The sequence below is a fragment of the Danio rerio genome, chromosome 8 (assembly GCF_052040795.2).
Source record: "Danio rerio strain M-AB ecotype USA chromosome 8, GRCz13ab, whole genome shotgun sequence".
NCBI classification, from domain to species: Eukaryota; Metazoa; Chordata; class Actinopteri; order Cypriniformes; family Danionidae; genus Danio; species Danio rerio.
This window is the reverse complement of record NC_141028.1, coordinates 49,512,127-49,529,849: the sequence shown is the minus strand read 5'-3', so window position 1 is coordinate 49,529,849 and position 17,723 is coordinate 49,512,127. Positions and strand designations below refer to the sequence as shown.

Here is a 17,723-nt window from a genome sequence, read left to right as displayed (position 1 = left end):
GTTTACAGAGAAAAAGAGAAATATCCAGTGAGCGGCACAAATGCCTTGTTGATGCCAGAGATCAGAGGAGAATGGCCAGACGGTGGTGTAGTGATGGTGGTGTAATAATGTGGGGGATATTTTCTTTGGACACTTTAGGCCCATCAGCCTACCTGAGTATTGTTGTTGTCCATGTCTATCCCTTTATGACCACAGTGTACCAATCTTCTGATGGCTACTTCCAGCAGGATAACGTCATAAACCGTGAATAATCTCCGACTGGTTTCTTGAACATGACAATAAGTTCACTGTACTCAAATGGCCTCCACAGTCACCAGACTCAACTGTGTGATGCTATCATGTTAATATGGATCAAAATATCTGAGGAATATTTCCAGTACCTTGTTGAATCTATGCCATGAAGGATTAAGGCAGTTCTAAAGGCAAAATGGGGTCTAACCTGGTACTACTAAGGTGTACCTAATAAAGTGACCAGTGAGAATAGATAGATAGATAGATAGATAGATAGATAGATAGATAGATAGATAGATAGATAGATAGATAGATAGATAGATAGATAGATAGATAGATAGATAGATAGATAGATAGATAGATAGATAGATAGATAGATAGATAGATAGATAGATAGATAGATAGATTAAAAAAAACTGTTCATCCGTTCTTTTTCAACTGTTGTTTTACATTTCTGTGAACAGTTAGTGCTCTCTAAGAAAAGCATCTTGTTCCAAGAAATGATTTGACTGATTGTCAACCACATGCAAGTTTGTGCTGATGAAATAATGGTGAAACTTTCGAGTCATTTAACATTATGTGATTGTCAATTCGAGTACAGATGGTCTTCTTTAACCTTTAACTTTACAATCAGTGGCTAGCTGCTGTGGTGTTCAGACTTCCTTATTTGCAGTAACATCTGGGATCCTTATTATCGTACTGTACACTACGCCAAATCAAACTCATCATCCTCATGTTTGATTCTCCACAGATCTCAGAGGCTCACCGGATGGCGCTGTCGACCATTAGCTACATTGGCTGCTCTATCTCGATTTTCTGCCTGGCCATTACACTGGTCACCTTTGCCGTTCTGTCGTGAGTACCCCGCATTGCTTTATGAACTTATAGGAATATAAAAAAATATTTATTTAAATATTTAAAATCCTCAGTTCCTATTTGATTTATTTAATATGATGACCATTCATTCACACATTTATATCCACCATAAATCAAGTTCTTATTTTTTTCCCTATGTACATACAGGTCTGTGAGCACCATCCGAAACCAGCGCTACCATATTCATGCAAATTTGGCATTTGCAATATTAGTCGCTCAGATCCTTCTGCTCATCAGTTTCCGCTTTACTCATGGCACGGTGAGTTCTTGTAATAATATGTACTCTGAAAATTTCAAGTTTAGTTTCCTAGAGCTGCATTTTTGTTGTCGCAAATCCACTAGAGGCTGCTGTGTACATTTTTGACAGACTCAAATACGTTTCTGGGCCACGTTTACTCATACATGCCATTTCTCGTAAATCAATTAGAGGCTGCTGTGCATTTCTACGAAACTCCAAATATGTTACTGGGCTACATTATCTCGTATGTGGCATTTGCTTGCTATCAACTGAACCACCTACCCCTTTCCTAAACCCAACTGATAGGGTTTTTAGATACAAACTCTAGAAGAGAAAAGCTGTCACAGCTGCATGCTTTTACCACGATTTCACACTGTTTTTTTTTTTTTTTTCTTGATTTTTGTTTCGTTTTGTTTTACCTGGTTTCTGGAACTGTCCTTTTTTGGACTCGAAACCCATTCCACTTCATGTCCCAAGTTAGACACTGTACAAGTTCAGCTACTGAGCAAACTGATTGCACTGGAAAAGCTGTCTATACAGAGTTAAGAAAATGAACAAAAGTTGTTGCTGTTGTCATGCCCTGAAATGATCATTTTGCACACAAAATGCAGCCACAGACACATATTTCCAAAGATATAGCCCTGGGCACATTTCCTTAATGAGCCTGTGTTAAATATATTCTTCATCAATAAAAATATTAGTGTTGGTTCACCCAAAATTATAAATGCTGTTAGTAATTATGCACTCTCATGTCATTCTAAACCACTGAGACCTTCGTCCATCTTCAGAACACAAATCAAAATATTTTAGATCAGGGTTCACCAAACTTGTTCTTGGAGGTCCGGTGTCCTGCACATTTTAGCTCCAACCCTAATCAAACACACCTGAACTGGCTAATCAAGGTCTTACTAGGTATACTTGAAACACCCAGACAGGGGTGTTGAGGCAAAGTGGAGCTAAACCCTGCAGGGCACCGGACCTATAAATTGACAGTATATAAATTGTTATAGGCTGGACTGTATATAAACATAGTCAACCTGCAGTTATACAGTATATAGTGGCATTTCTAAAAAGGTGAAGTCTATGTGTGAGATACATTTTCAATTAAGTGTATTCGTGTTAGGGCACAGCAAGAAGGTCACTGGTTTGTGTCCCGGCTGGACCAGTTGGCATTTTTGTGTGGATGTTCTCCCTGTGTTTTCCCCCACAGTCCAAAGACATTCGCTATAGGTGAATTGGATCAACTAAATTGGCCCTATTTTGTGTGTGTGTGTGTGTGGTGTGTGTGTGTGTGTGTGTGTGTGTGTGTGTGAGAGTGAGAGTGTATAGGTCAGGGGTGGCCAGGCCTGTTCCTAGAGAGCCACCTTCCTGCAGATTTCAGTTGCTACCCATATCAAACACACCTGAACCAATTAGTTAGGACCTGAACACCGCGTGATAATTACAGGCAGGTGTGTTTGATATGAGTTGCAACTGAAATCTGCAGGAAGGTGGCTCTCCAGGAACAGGGTAGGCCACCCCTGGTATAGGTGTTTCCCAGAGCTTTGTTGCGGCTGGAAGGACATACACTGTGTAAAACATATGCTGAAATAGATGGCTGTTTATTTCCCTGATAAATAAAAGGAACTAAGCTAAAAGAAAATGAATGAAATGATTGCATGTATTTGTGTCTTGCTTAAGATTGTGTGTTGCCCTCAAAGGCCATCATGTCTTCAAGTCCTTATTCAAGAGTTCACACTTAGATATTGCTTGACAACTGTTAGCAGGTTTGGCATGCTGTCCTGGAAGAGAACCCTGATAGTTGAGCCCAGGGCTCCCGCCAAGTCCATAGAGCATGTTTGGGGAGTACGAGATCAGGTGGTTCTCGAGAGCTCCCCTTTTTTAAAGGAGGAAAGGAGGAGAAAGGGGTGGATGGGGGGTTTCTTCAGAAAACTAAGATAAGGAAGTAAATCTAGCTAGGCTACTTATAGTGAGTTATGATAGATCTGATTGGCTAACTAATGAGAGTAGATGAGAGGCCAGCTGCAGTCAATTATATCACGTGCTCCTCTCGAAATTAGTTTGAAAAACTTCACTTAAGTTGGCACTTTTTGCATGGTACTTAAATGATTTATTGACATTGTAATATTCTAGAAATCACAGATCTGTAATGTCTAACGTCTTTTGTTATTGATGAGAAACTCATTCCTTTGGACTTCATCTGGACAACCTGTCATCAGTGAGTTTTGGTCACTTTAAAAAGGCTCATCATATTGCAGGCAGTGAAAACTGAAAAAAAAAAAAACTTGCTACACCGCAAAAATCCTAAAATTTACTCAGTTTAGATCGGATTTGGTCTCTCTCTAAATTGAGTTAAAGTTACTCAAGTTAATAAGACAATGAAAGGTCTTATTAGGTGATGATTGAGCACTGATTATGAACACCTTCTGTTAATAAACTAGCACAGAAGAGAAAAACAAAAATACAACTGACTTCAGTCATAGCCTTAAATGAAATCAGCTGAAATCTCTCAAAATCTCAGCAGAGGATCATTAAGCAACTCCACAAACAGCTACTGTACTTATTATCAACCTCTTTGCCCATATTTAAAGAGGAGTCAAATAATCTCGGAACTGAGTAAATGTTACTCAGAGGATTTTGCTGTGTAGGGTTTCTCAAATAACTATGGATTTTATCTGAAAGTGTTTTAATTTTCAAATCATAATTTATTTCCAAATATATCTTTAAAGCTTTTATATCGTGCTTCAGAATATACTCTCACAAAATATGCTTACAAAACTCACAGAATATACTTGCAAACCCAAAATCATTTCTGTAAATATGCAGAATAATGTAAATAATGAAATATACCTTGAAAACCTCATCCAAATAACAACACTAATAATTTTCCACACATACAGTACATCACAGTGATGATTTATCTGATAATGAAATGTTCAGATGACGCCAGCATCTCTGTGTGGAATTGTGTTTTGTTGTCGATGGTGATTATCGCATCATTATCAGTAACAGAAACAGCATGTTGTCATTACATAAAGAAATCTAATAAGGTGGAATGAGCCGATGACTCTGCTAATCTCCTAACATGCCTCCAGCATTACGGGCAGATTCATTTGATACTCGGTTAATTTGATTGTGCTTCCTCTGTTTGAGGACTTGGCTGAACTCTTGCCGTGGTAATGTCACCGCTGAGATGGTATGAACTCATTGAGCTTAGTGGTGCTGTCAGTCGCATTTATTTGAACAACATCTATTACATTAGCAGAAAACAGATCGGTTTTCTCAGAGTTGCATTCTGTCTAGACGCTTGTCCTCAAATGCCACAGTGAATGATAATGTCCTCTTTTTTTCAGCTCCCATGTAAGATTATGGCCGTGTTGCTGCATTTCTTCTTCCTGTGCGCGTTTTCCTGGATGCTGGTCGAAGGGCTGCATCTCTACAGTATGGTGATTAAAGTGTTTGGCTCAGAGGGCAGCAAACACTTTTATTACTATGCCATTGGATGGGGTGAGTACAACTTTTTTTTTTTTTAGGTTTTTTGAATGCTATGTGTTGAGATTGCAGAGGACCACCACCATCCTTTATACTTTGAGTACTTTATTGCCACTTTTTGACATCACTGTGATCCATTGTGATTGCATTTACAAAACAATTGAATTTCTCTTCAATTTTATTGACCTCATCACATATACACATATATATTTTCTTGTTACACATACAGTTGAAGTCAAAATTATTAGCCCCCCTGAATTATTAGACTGCTTGTTTATTTTTTCCTCAACTTCTGTTTAACGGAGAGAAGATTTTTTTTAACACAAATAATATTTTACTAGATATTTTTCAAGACACTTCTGTATAGATTAAAGTGACATTTAAAGGCTTACCTAGGTTAATAAAGGTAACTAGGCAGGTTAGGTTAATCAGGCAAGTTATTGTATAATGATGGTTTGTTCTGTAGACTATCGAGAAAAAATATAGCTTAAATTTTGTCCCTAAAATGGTGTTTAAAAAATTTAAAACTGCTTTTATTCTAGCTAAAATAAAACAAATATGACTTTTTCCAGAAGAAAAAATATTATCAGACATACTGTGAAAATTTTCTTGCTCTGTTAAACACCATTTGGAAAATATTTTAAAAAGAAGAAAAAAATTTGAAGACGCTGAACCACAAAACCTCCAGTCTTAAGTTACACGTGTGTATTCTAAGCAATTGCCAAAAGTTTGGTAAAATTATTGATTTTTCTTTTCTGCCAAAATCATTAGATGTAATATTATGTAAAGATCATGTTCTGTAAAGATATTTAGGAAATGTCCTGCTGTAAAAATATATCAAAACAATTTTTTTATTAGTAATAGTGATGTTCTCAGTATTTACATTTTCTTCCGAACCCTCAGAACTCTACTAATTATCAAAATTTACAGTATGTCCTTATCCTAACAAAGTACACAACAAAGAAAAGCTAATGTACAGTTGAAGTCAGAATGTTTACACTCACCCCCCCCCCCCCCCCATTAAATAATTACCCCCCCCCTGTTTATTTTTTCCCAATTTGTTTTACATAGAGAAGATTTTTTCAACACATTTCTAAACATAATAGTTTTAATAACTCATCTCTAATAACTGATTTATTTTATCTTTGCCATGATGACAGTACATTATATTTTACTACATATTTTTCAAGACGATTATATACAGCTTAAAGTGACATTTGAAGGCCTAACTAGGTTAATTAGCTTAACTAGGCAGGTTAGGGTAATTAGGCAAGTTATTGTATAACGATGGTTTTTTCAGTAGATAATCGTTAAAAAAAAAGCCTAAAGGGGCTAATAATATTGACCTTAAATTGATTAATAAAAAAATTAAACTGCTTTTATTCTAGCCGAAACAAAATAAATCAAACTTTCTCCAGAAGAACAAAATATTATCAGACATACTGTGAAAATGTCCTTACTCTCTTAAACATCATTTGGAAAATATTTTAATAAGAAAAAAAATCAAAGGGAGGCTAATAATTCTGACTTCAACTGTAAATGATGTATTTCAATAAAACAATTAAATTGACATTTTATGGCTGGTTTTGTGGTCTTTTGTGATTTAAATTATTCCATATTTAGAGATTAAAACTTCAGATATACACACACACACTTGGGTCACTGCTAAGGTCAATCATATTAGCACATGAGCTGCCTTAATAATAAGAATTAAAAGAACAAACCACTGGCTACACAACAAACCACTGATGTCACTTGTCTAATTAACATATCGTACCTGTTAGAAAGATTATTAAAATGTCAATTAAATGTCCCTTAGTGTACCATTTTAGAAGCTCCTAATTAAAAAAAGAAATTTTTAAAAACTTAAAAAAATTTTACAAAATACAATACAACAACACTTTTCTTACATAACGGTTCTTTGGGTGATCTAGACTTTCTATACCTGTGCTTAAAGCATTTTCTGTTTTTACTGGCTAGATGCTTTGTCTTCAGCTGCTCTGATTGATTCACTGTTTAAAGTGCATGTCTCAGCATTTCTTTTCTTTACCACATCACTTCAAATCCACATGTGAAAATGATACAAAAGCCCACAGGCAAACATTATGCAAAATTGCTACAAACCGATAGGCTTATGTGCAGAAAGCTGGAATTACTGACTCATTTCAGGCAGTTCAGAAAGAGTTCTTTCAATTGGGAGGCAAAAATTCCATGTTTAAATGCAATTTGACGTTCGAAAGTGCTTTTTCATTTACAAGACGGTTACATTACTGACCACATGAATGTAACTGTCTGAAAAAGCATAATAGTAGCACTGTAAGTAACATAAGAACAAAGTTGAATAAAGAGTAAATGCATACGTTAAAGTACATTTTGTGAATTACACAGATTTTTTATGTTAGAACTTTTTCTGTACAAATAAATAAGCAATATTATACATATTAATTAAGTTTAATTTATGAGATTTAGTCATCTCATATCCTGATAATGATATACAGTTATAGTCAGAATTATTAGCCCCCTAAATTATTAGCTCCCCTGTTTATTTTTTCCCCAATTTTTGTTTAACGGATTTGTTTGACACATTTCTAAACATAATAGTTTTAATAACTAATTTCTAATAATTGATCTATTTTATCTTTGCCATGATGACAGTACATAATATTTTACTAGACATTTTTCAAGACACTTCTATATAGCCTAAGTTGACATTCAAAGGCTTAACTGGGTTAATTAGGTTAACTAGGCAGGTTAGGGTAATTAGGCAAGTTATTGTATAACGATGGTTTGTTCTGTACACTATTGAGAAAAAAATAGCTTAAAGGGGCTAATAATTGTGACCTTAAAATGGTTTTTAAAAAATTAAAAACTGCTTTTATTCTAGCTGAAATAAAACAAATAAGACTTTCTCCAGAAGAAAAAAATATTATCAGACATACTGTGAAAATTTCCCTGCTCTCTTAAACATCATTTGATTAATATTTAAAAAAAAAAAAAAATCAAAGGGGGGCTAATAATTCAACTGTATATTATGACATGGTACCATTTGTTTAAGTTCAATTAATTAATAATAATTAATAAGCTAAGTTAAAGGAAAGTGAATGAATGAATATACTCAGAAATTTACCCATTCATCTGTGATCATATTTCTCACTTATTTAGAAGATTTAGCAAAAATGTTTGATAATTGTACAAATATAAAATAAATTTTAACACTTTTCAATCATTCATTAATTTTCTTTTTGGCTTTACTGATGAGGGGTTACCACAGCGGAATGAACCGCGAACTTATCTAGCATACGTTTTATGCTGTGGATGGCTTTTCAGCTGTAACCCAACACTGGAAAACACCCATACAGACACACACTATGGCCAATTTAGCTTATTTAACTCACCTATACCTCATGTCTTTGGACTGTGGTGGAGACCTGAGAACTCGGAGGAAACTCACACGAACACAGGGAGAGCATGCAAATTCCACACAGAAATGCCAACTGATGGGGCTCGAACCAGTGACCTTCTTGCTGTGAGGCGATTGTGCTACCCACTGCGCCACCATGATGCCCTTAACATTTAAAAACAAAAAATTATTACTGGTCACTAAATAAATTTAAAATGTAAACATTTATGTGTACTTTTATGATCGCAACCTTCTCACAATGCTGTTATTCATACTTCTGACTTATTCCCATAATGATGTAATATTCCACTCATATAAATTATGAAAAAGCATTACCTTAAACAATCACCAAACAATAGCGAATATTATGAAATGAAATACTTTCAATTTATGCCCATATAATATATATTGTCGTATTGCTTACCCCCTGTGATTAGTACAGTTTTCTCCACTAAAATAGATCTAATACAGTGGCGCTGTTCATTGAATTCATCTCAAAAATCATATAAACTACTCACTCCATTACACACAGACACGCTTGAACTAGATCACACATGCTGAGAAGAAACATCAGATCAGTTTCATTTGCCTTAAACAAACCATAACACATACTGTAAGCCCGCGGGAGTCAAATGAGGTTGTCCCATGGCAGGCATTTAGAGAGATCCTCCTCCTCCCTGATGCTCAAAAAGGGAGGAAAAGAAGACATTTGTGCGTTACGGTCTTTCTGAGCTGTCAGTAGATTAAAGGACATTAAATCTTAGCAGAGTCTTCAGTGGGTCATCGCTAATGATGCCGTCACTGTTATTAATTGAGCTGTTCTCCAGTGTGCAGATGTGATAATAGACAACATGTGCTGTTTGGAGAACAGTTTATAATCTGCTTTTTTTACACCTAATTTGACATTGCCGGTGTTACGAGAGGCCTAGAAGTGAGTCAATAATTACTTTTACTACATGCAAATTGGCATCATTATTACTAAAGGTGTTTTTCATTATTAAATATGATACATTGTCGAATAAATAGACATGTTTATTTGTCTCCATAGTGATACGCGTGATAGGCTTGATGTGGGTGAAGAAAACGGGCTTTGTTAGACTTAGTCATTACTTTAAACTGAAGTGTACTCCCTTTCTAAAAGCTTTTGGCACGGGTACACTGCTCTTTATTTATGGTGGCATGAAACAGCCGGCTACAGTCCAACACTTCTTATTTTTAGTTCCTACGACATAATCTGAAAACTTCTACACTTGGTTTTACAACCAGGTATTTTTAGCTCCAGTAACGTTCCAGGTTTTTCCCACAAACATTCGTCTTTTAGCACGTCACTCATATATAGAGAAAACACATGTTGAGATGGAGAGATTTGGCAAAGACTACTAAGAAACTGTATACTCTTTATATTATAGATTTACTATGCTTAAGTGTGTGTTTGTAAGTGTTTGTAAGTGTGTGTGTGTGTGTGTGTGTGTGTGTGTGTGTGTGTGTGTGTGTGTGTGTGTACCCACTTGCCTACCTATCTAAGAGGGGACCTTTGTGTCATTACACAACGACTAACATGGGACCTGAAGCCAAAAGGGGACATTTTCCATGTCCCCTAGTGAACATGCCTTAAATCATGTTGAAATCAAACGAAAAGGCCTCTAGTGAAGATTTTTTTTTTTACATTTTGACCAAGGGGGTCTTAGTAGTAAAGCTTGTGAAACAGGATTTCAAGAGTTCCTATTTAGATATGCTTAGCGTTTATAGCAGGTTTGGCATGCTGTCCCGGGAGAGAACCCTGAGCTCGGAAATTCTTCAGCCTAAGGCTTCCGCCTGGTCAATAAGCATTTAAGGGGATCCGAGTTCAGGTAGGTCTCAAAAAGCTCCCCCTTAGAAAAGGGAGGAAAAGGAGGAGATGGGGTGGAAGGGGGGATTCTTCCAAAATGAAGATAGGGCAGTAGGGAGAAAACGATCCATTTATAGTAAGCTTGGATCACTCTTATTGGATTATTACTGATTACAGATGAGAAGCCAGTCGTGCTCAATCATATCACATGCTATTCTTCAAATTATTTAGTGAAACTCCACGTATCAAAACTCATCTATGTATTTACAAAAAAAAATTACATCAAAGAACTAGCACATTGAAATACAGGCAAGATGATGAATGGTGACAATACAATACCAGGCCATGAACTAAACAAACTCAGGGGTATAAATACCAAGACATGATTGAACTGATAACAAACAGGGGTGAGACACAGGTGGAACTAATAAACATTAACAAATGGCGGGAAAACGGATCAAAGCAATCACATGACAAAACGTAAGCACATGGAAAACCACACATGGGAATCACATGACATACAGATGTCACTACTTCAATTTGTTCCCTTTGCTGCCGTCCATACCGCTGCAGCGGCGGTAGTTGGTGCGCCAACAGCTTTTGACCACTGGCTGGCGCTTCAACCACAGATTTTTAGCTTTGCCTTTTCACAATACTAGATAGACCGTTCTGTATGTTACCTTATGTGATTATGTGATTCAATTAAAATATACATTTGTTTTAGTTTTCTTATAAACATGCTTTTACACTATACTGTATGTTTTAAAAAAGATACAGTACGTGGTGAGAAATATAGCCCTAGGCTGCAAAAAGAAAATATAAGCATTAAGTTCTTTAGCCTTTATAGTGCCCTATTAATTTGAAAAGAATGTTTGATTTGAAAAGAATGTTTCAAATTCTTTGACAATCATGGCGATGTTATTACCTCAAATCTTAAACATGTGCACGTATGAAAACCGCGGCACAGCACACAAGTCATTTCCTCGCCATTGCCACCACTGGGTTGCATGGTTTTGGGACTTTTGGAACTTGTGGAGCTCTGCATCAATGGATTTACTTTTTAGGGCTTGGACTTCAGCAGTATAAATTAAACTTAAACTTTGTCAAAACTTAAACTCTGGAAACTGGTCTGACACAGTTTTCATTTACTTAAACTATAGGTGTTAAGCTGCTTTGACATAATCTACATTGTAAAATGCTATAGAAACAAAAAAGAATTGAATTGAAATTGCCAGGGGAGGAGTCACTGGAAGGAGGAATTATGAGGGAAACTGTAGATGAACAGGGAAAGGAGGTTGCCAGGGAAGAGTAAGATGGAGGGAGGAAGCAGGAAGGGAGCTGGAGCAGGAGGCATATGATCCAGTATGCAGCCAGAAAGACAGCCCAGGATGGAGTGGCCGATGACTCAAGGGGTGGAGGTGTAGGTGGAGCCCAAGGAGGAGACGAAGAGCTACAGGGCAAGGGTTATACCGAGGTCACGGAGGGCCAAGGTAGAGCAAACGTCTCGCCCGACCAAGGCAAAGATGTGGATTCGGAAGCCTGCAGTGGAGTCAGAGTGACAGAAGACCAAGGTGGAGCTAGAGGAAAGAAGGAGCTCAACGCTGAATGGAGTGACGAGGCAGAGCCAGATGAGTGGAGTCCAGAGGCAAGTGAAAGGCAACAACTGACCAAGGAGAAGCTGGAGGTATGAGGGAGCCTGGCGGAGCTGGTGAGCTGACAGTCCATGGTGGAGATGTGGAAGAAGTTAGCCAATGCACATCCTTAGGGTTAGAGGGCAGAGGTGCAGATCAGAGGCTTGAGGTGAGGACGAAGGGCGTAATGGCTGATGGCTGTAGGAGCTGGCACATACAAAGGTGGAGAGGAAGGCTTAGGTGGGATGCCACTTATGACTGTAGAGTTACTGTCGTCTGGGAACAGTGGAACAAGGATGCTGTCTGGTAACAGCGGAAGTGGAAATGAGTCTTTGCTGTCTGGGAACACCTGGGATGGGTTGAATTCACTCCAGAAAACTAATGAGTAGCATCTCTTTCCAGAGGCAACTCACTCTCAGTGGTAGGGAGGTGAGCGGGGCTCTCATTCAGACCCACTATATCCACCAGGACTCCATCAGAACACTTTTACTGCATTTTACACTCAGTGTCACTGCAGTCTATGAAGGCCCCCTGTTGGATAGGTAGACATCAATCAGAGCTTCAGGTCCCCACTTAGCATGTGTAAAATAAATGATCGGTTATATCATAAAAAATTGCACTGAATAGTCCCTCTAAAACTGCTGTCTTTCCTCAGGCTGTCCTTTAGTCATATGTGTGGTGTCTATGACCTCGTCACTACACAGCTATGGAGAAGATGACAAGTAAGTTTCCATCACAACAGCAAGAGTCCACGCATGGTCAATATACAGTCCATTAAGATGACATCATTCTAACATCATGTGTCCCGTTTGTTTTGTCTTTTTCTGTCCTAGTTGCTGGCTGTCTCTCAAAAATGGGGCGATTTGGGCTTTTGTAGCTCCTGCACTGTTTGTTATATTGGTAAGTAGCTGTTAATGAGGTGTGTTAAATTCAAGAAACACTTGTAATGTTGCTGTCTCTGCCATCCAGGTGAACATTGGCATATTGGTAGCTGTGACTCGAATCATATCCAGGATCAGCGCTGAGAACTATAAGGTTCATGGAGACGCCAACTCTGTGAAGTGAGTATCTTGATTGTAACATCCATGCTGCCATTGCCTTAAAGGGTTTCCCACATATCAAGACTTGTATAGAATAAATAATGTAACATTATATCATGAATAATGTCTTGTTTAAAAAAAACTAATCTATTTTGTATTATAAGGGCCACCGTTATTTTAGGATGTGATCGGTATGTGACATCAATTGGATTGATGCTGTCCTCAGCTATTTAAACACAACTCAGAAGATTTATTCATTCATTTTCTTTTCGGCTCAGTCCCTTTATTAATCTGAGGTCGCCACAGAAGAAGGAACCGCCAACTCATCTAGTACATGTTTCATCTAGCGGATGCCCTTCCAGCCACAACCCACCACTGAAAAACATCCACACACACTCATTCACACACATACACATACACTATGGACAATTTAGCCTACCCAATTCACCAATACAGCATGTCTTTGGATTGTGGGGGAAACCAAAGCACCCAGAGGATCTGTCACAACTCAGAAGATAGATACTGATATAAAGCCACATTTCGCTGCTCTTGGTTTTCAATCTATAGGACGTTGGTCTTCACTACCATTGATTTTTTTTTTCATTACAAGACTAAATACTTCAGGATATGGAGTGAATTCACATTGAGAAAAGGCAAAGAGAAAAACACTAGACCATGGGTGTCCAAACTCGGTCCTGGAGGGCCAGTGTCCTCTGAGTTTAGCTCCAACTTGCTTCAACACACCTGCCAGGAAGTTTTTAGTATATATAGTAAAAGCTTGATTAGCTGGTTTAGCTGTGTTTGATAAGGGTCGGAGCTAAACTCTCCAGGACACTGGCCCTTCAGGACCGAGTTTGGACACCACTGCGCTAGACAATAAACTTACCGATCCTTGTCAAAATCTGCAGCGATAATACTGGAGAAAAATGGACACTTACTGACCACTCGCCATGTCTTTCTGGGAGTAAGCTTGAACTTTGTCCTTCAGTGACTGACAGGCATCAACATGTTCACCTCCTGCTATTTTTCAATGCGAATTTCACTCTATATTTGAAAGCATTTAGACCAGGGGTGCCCAAACTTATTCTTATGAAGGGCCAAAAACCAAACTTGATTGTGGCTAGTCGAAGGTAAATATAGATGCCATGGGTAATTCCTTAATTAATTTAATAACGTTTAAAAATAATAATATTTTAGAAAACATTGCTTTATATTAACTAATACAGCATATTTTGTACATTTTATAATAAACTTATTATAGTTAGAAACATAAAACAATCTCACAGAATGGAGTCACACTAGTTTTTGCCTTGATTTGTTCACGGGTGTCTTCTGCAAAGTCCTTTATCTGTAGAGTGATAAAATTTACATTTTAAAAAACATATTTATTTACAATATTTAATTCATTTCAGTTTGCTTTTTTGCAGCTCAGCAATAAAACAAGCAAAAAATAAGTTTCTCCAAATTAGAAATGATGATCTCTTTTGAAGACATTCGCCCCAACCCTTTCCATCCTTCTCACACTCTTCTCAGATGGAATGGTGGGCCAAATCAAAGGATTTAATGGGCCAAATTTGGCCCATGGGCCCTACTTTGGGCATCTCTGATTTAGACTTTTTGTGTAGAAACTCTGATGATCAGGTTTAAGTAACCGCTTAGGGCCGGGACCTACCAAGTCAAAACAACTAGCGAAAAATAAAACCCTACTTTGTTGTTGGCTTGTGTTGGATCACATCTGGACCAAACAGCTGTACATGAACACACCACAGGGACAAACATTGACTGAAACGAGAGACAATTTTTGCACCTACGCAAGAGGACGTGTCATTTTGCTCCACACGGGGGCCGTAGTCTGTTTTCTCGTTCCACAAAGGGAAACTGAACTTACGATAATTAGAGTACAGACAAAGCGTAAAAAAACATTGTTTAGTACCATTATCACAGTAATTGTCACTGACCACATAGGGATTCGCTCAAACTCCGCTCTCGCCTTGCAAACAGGGGGAGCCCTGGGCTCGAGGATGAGCTCAGGGCACTCTCCCGGGACAGCATTCCAAACAAGCTTTATAATCAATCATCAACTAACTGTGAACTCTTGAAATGGTTATTATAGTGACAAGAGATCTTGAGGACAGGACTTTCTGTATGAAATGTGTACAAAATCTGTACTAAAATCAAAGAGATCTTACAGTAAAGGTGATGAGGTGCAGAGAAGCTGACCTAAACTTGCTCAAAGAAAGGCTGTTGTTATCAAGCATTGTTTACTTCAGTAAATCAGTTTAATGTTCAAGGGATTGATCCATTAGACCTGTTGAAAAAAAGTGTCATGCTCCCTTGTAAAAGTATTTTGTAGTATTTTTAAAATTTAGTATTTTATTTTGATACTTGTTGTGGCTGCTGTATTTTTAAGTTGTTGTTTTTTTTGTTGTTTTTTTTTTTTTTTGATACACCTAAAATTTAGGTATTTGGTATTTTATTTTAAAATACATTTCAATGTATTTTTGCCCATCCCTGCATATATACAGTGAATACTGAGTGAGAAGAAATTTGTCTTTGTTCAATGTGACATTAGTGTGACTGTGTTTTGCTTCTTAATATATATTTTATTCTTTGCATTCTGTAAAGTATTATAAAATTCTACATGTTTTTAATGTTGGTGCAGAAAGACTCATCTTGAGTTTTTGGGGTTATTCATGGTCTGTTTAAATGTCATTTATTAATTCTAATCAGTTGTCTTTTAATATTGGATGAACTGCAAGGATAATAATGCAATCACATTGTTTTTTAAACACTTTACTGATTGTTTACAGTTTAATAGGAGTTACCCACATAATTCATACAAAAAACATGGGAAGTATAGAAAAATATACTCTTATACTCTTACTCTTGCTCTTATATTTGTGTAAATTGCTTCCTTGTCCTCATTTGTAAGTCGCTTTGGATAAGAGCGTCTGCTAAATGACTAAATGTAAATGTAAAAAAAAAGCAATCTAGAAAGAAAAGTCACTAGACTTTTTTTCATGCTTATACATGTCTTTGCAGGCTGACGACCAAAGCAGTGGCTGTTCTTTTACCCATTCTGGGCATATCGTGGGTCTTTGGGGTTCTGGCGGTGAATGATCACTCTCTGCTTTTCCAGTACATGTTCGCAGTGTTCAACTCTCTTCAGGTCAGTTATCACTACTGTGTAACAAAACAGAGCTGCACAAATCACCACAGGTCTTACACAAACTGATCGATTTTCACATAGTTAGCGGCCTCCAAAGTCAATAGCATGTTGGCCAAACAATGACAGCTTTAAAAATACGAGACATAACGATGTTTGAAATGACTTTGGACCTGGACTGACTTGTAAGAACTGTTGCAGATGTGAATTGGAGCGCTTTCCACAACATTTAGCGTTATCTTTTGTTTTCCTTTTTTTTTTCTCTAAGGGGTTCTTCATATTCCTGTTTCACTGTCTGTTAAACTCTGAGGTAAGTGTGTGTTTGTGCAGCTGTGACTGAAGTCTGTGCTGTGTATCTGGGGAAATGTCTGATGTAGCGAAGCAAACAGCATATGGCAAGCCGTGCTAACATTAACTCTAATAGCAGAACTATTGTCTATTTATTCATGCTAAAAACATTTTGGGATTTGAATTGTACAAAATAAAACAAACCAACCAAAAATTGTGAGAAAAAAACTATGAATTAAATAGCAAAACAATTTAATTGTCTTCAAATAAACTTTACTAATTAAGCTTTACTAATTACTAATTGCTTTTCTAATAAGATCAACAGAATATTTACTTTTCAAGCACTAATAAACATCCAATATCTAAATAATAGGCAGGTAATAAGCCTTTAGTTATTAGTGAGAATTGATACTTAAAGAGCCCCTATCATGCTTCATAAAAGGTAATATTTTGTTTTTGAGGGTCTCCAACAACAGGCTGATATGCATGCAAGGTCAAAAAACACTTTCATTGTCTTATAATGCTTATATTTTTACCTGATTATCCCAACGACTCCTATATGATTTGTTCAGCAATTAATTTGTTCCAAAACCCCTCCTTAGCATGAGGCTAATCTGCACTGATTGGTCCGATTGCATTCAGCACAAGACGCTGACAGATGAAGATGAAGAGAAACGCCCGGCATTATTAATAAGTAGCACAAGGGATATGTGTGAGCCCAATGTAGGAATGCATTAAAGCAATGCAGTTAAACTCCAGCATATTCCTTTATTCTTAGCCACAACACCAAATAATAACAATGACACGCACATTCACAATTAATCCACTCGGTGGCAAAAGTTGAACTATTTCGAAAATTGGCCGCGCCACACGTGTGTGTGTAGGGACAGCTGATGGTGGCCATAACACCGACAAACAGCAAGAGATTGCGAACACAACACTCATTTAAATCGTTAAAGAAAGAAGCACGCGTCACATTTTCAACATGGTTTTGGACGCGATATGTAAGTAGCCCATACAGATTTTACCTAAGAGATACAGTACAAGCACTGATCTATAACAGATACAGGATTACAAGCTGCACTGAGCAATTACAAGTCACAACACACAATTAAATAAATGTTTTGCAAACTACAGAGAAAAAGTTTAACCACACTTTACATTGTGTAGAAAGGAGAAACACAGAATCTGGAGGAAGAAGAAACAAAGTTTCTTTGACAAAGAAATGAAAAAGCCCCATACATAAGTATTATTTGTATATAAGTAGTCTTTGCTGATCCTTCCTTTATTAACAAATGGGCGGCAAATCCCACGCTGCAGGTAGGTTATTGTATCAATCATCAGAAAATTACCGGAACAAACACAGCACACTAGTTGTCTATACTGTGGTGTTGTTGTGAAAATAAACCTTATCCTTCCCCACAGTCGCATGTCTGGTGCATGTCTCTCAGTGATAATAATCTCTGCATCATGATCAATCCTATCATCCCCCGCACTCTGCTAGCAATTGAAGGGAAAGCCACGTTCATGTTT

At 37.3% G+C, this 17,723-nt stretch overlaps 1 protein-coding gene across 4 annotated transcripts in view; it reads left to right on the top strand.

Annotated features, from left to right (window-relative positions):
• adgrd1 (adhesion G protein-coupled receptor D1) overlaps positions 1-17,723 on the top strand; it is a 113,786-nt gene that overhangs the window by 90,944 nt on the left and 5,119 nt on the right. For 3 of the 4 annotated variants that reach the window (XM_087265303.1, XM_087265302.1, XM_087265301.1), the window contains 8 exons: positions 983-1,086; positions 1,255-1,366; positions 4,699-4,852; positions 12,352-12,418; positions 12,530-12,596; positions 12,666-12,757; positions 15,779-15,905; positions 16,171-16,212. In XM_087265303.1, coding sequence (XP_087121429.1) covers positions 983-1,086; positions 1,255-1,366; positions 4,699-4,852; positions 12,352-12,418; positions 12,530-12,596; positions 12,666-12,757; positions 15,779-15,905; positions 16,171-16,212 — 765 coding nt within the window. Of the gene's footprint in view, positions 1-982; positions 1,087-1,254; positions 1,607-2,835; positions 3,564-4,698; positions 4,853-12,351; positions 12,419-12,529; positions 12,597-12,665; positions 12,758-15,778; positions 15,906-16,170; positions 16,213-17,723 lie in introns of those variants that run through there. The other variant, XR_015498408.1, reaches the window with a different exon arrangement.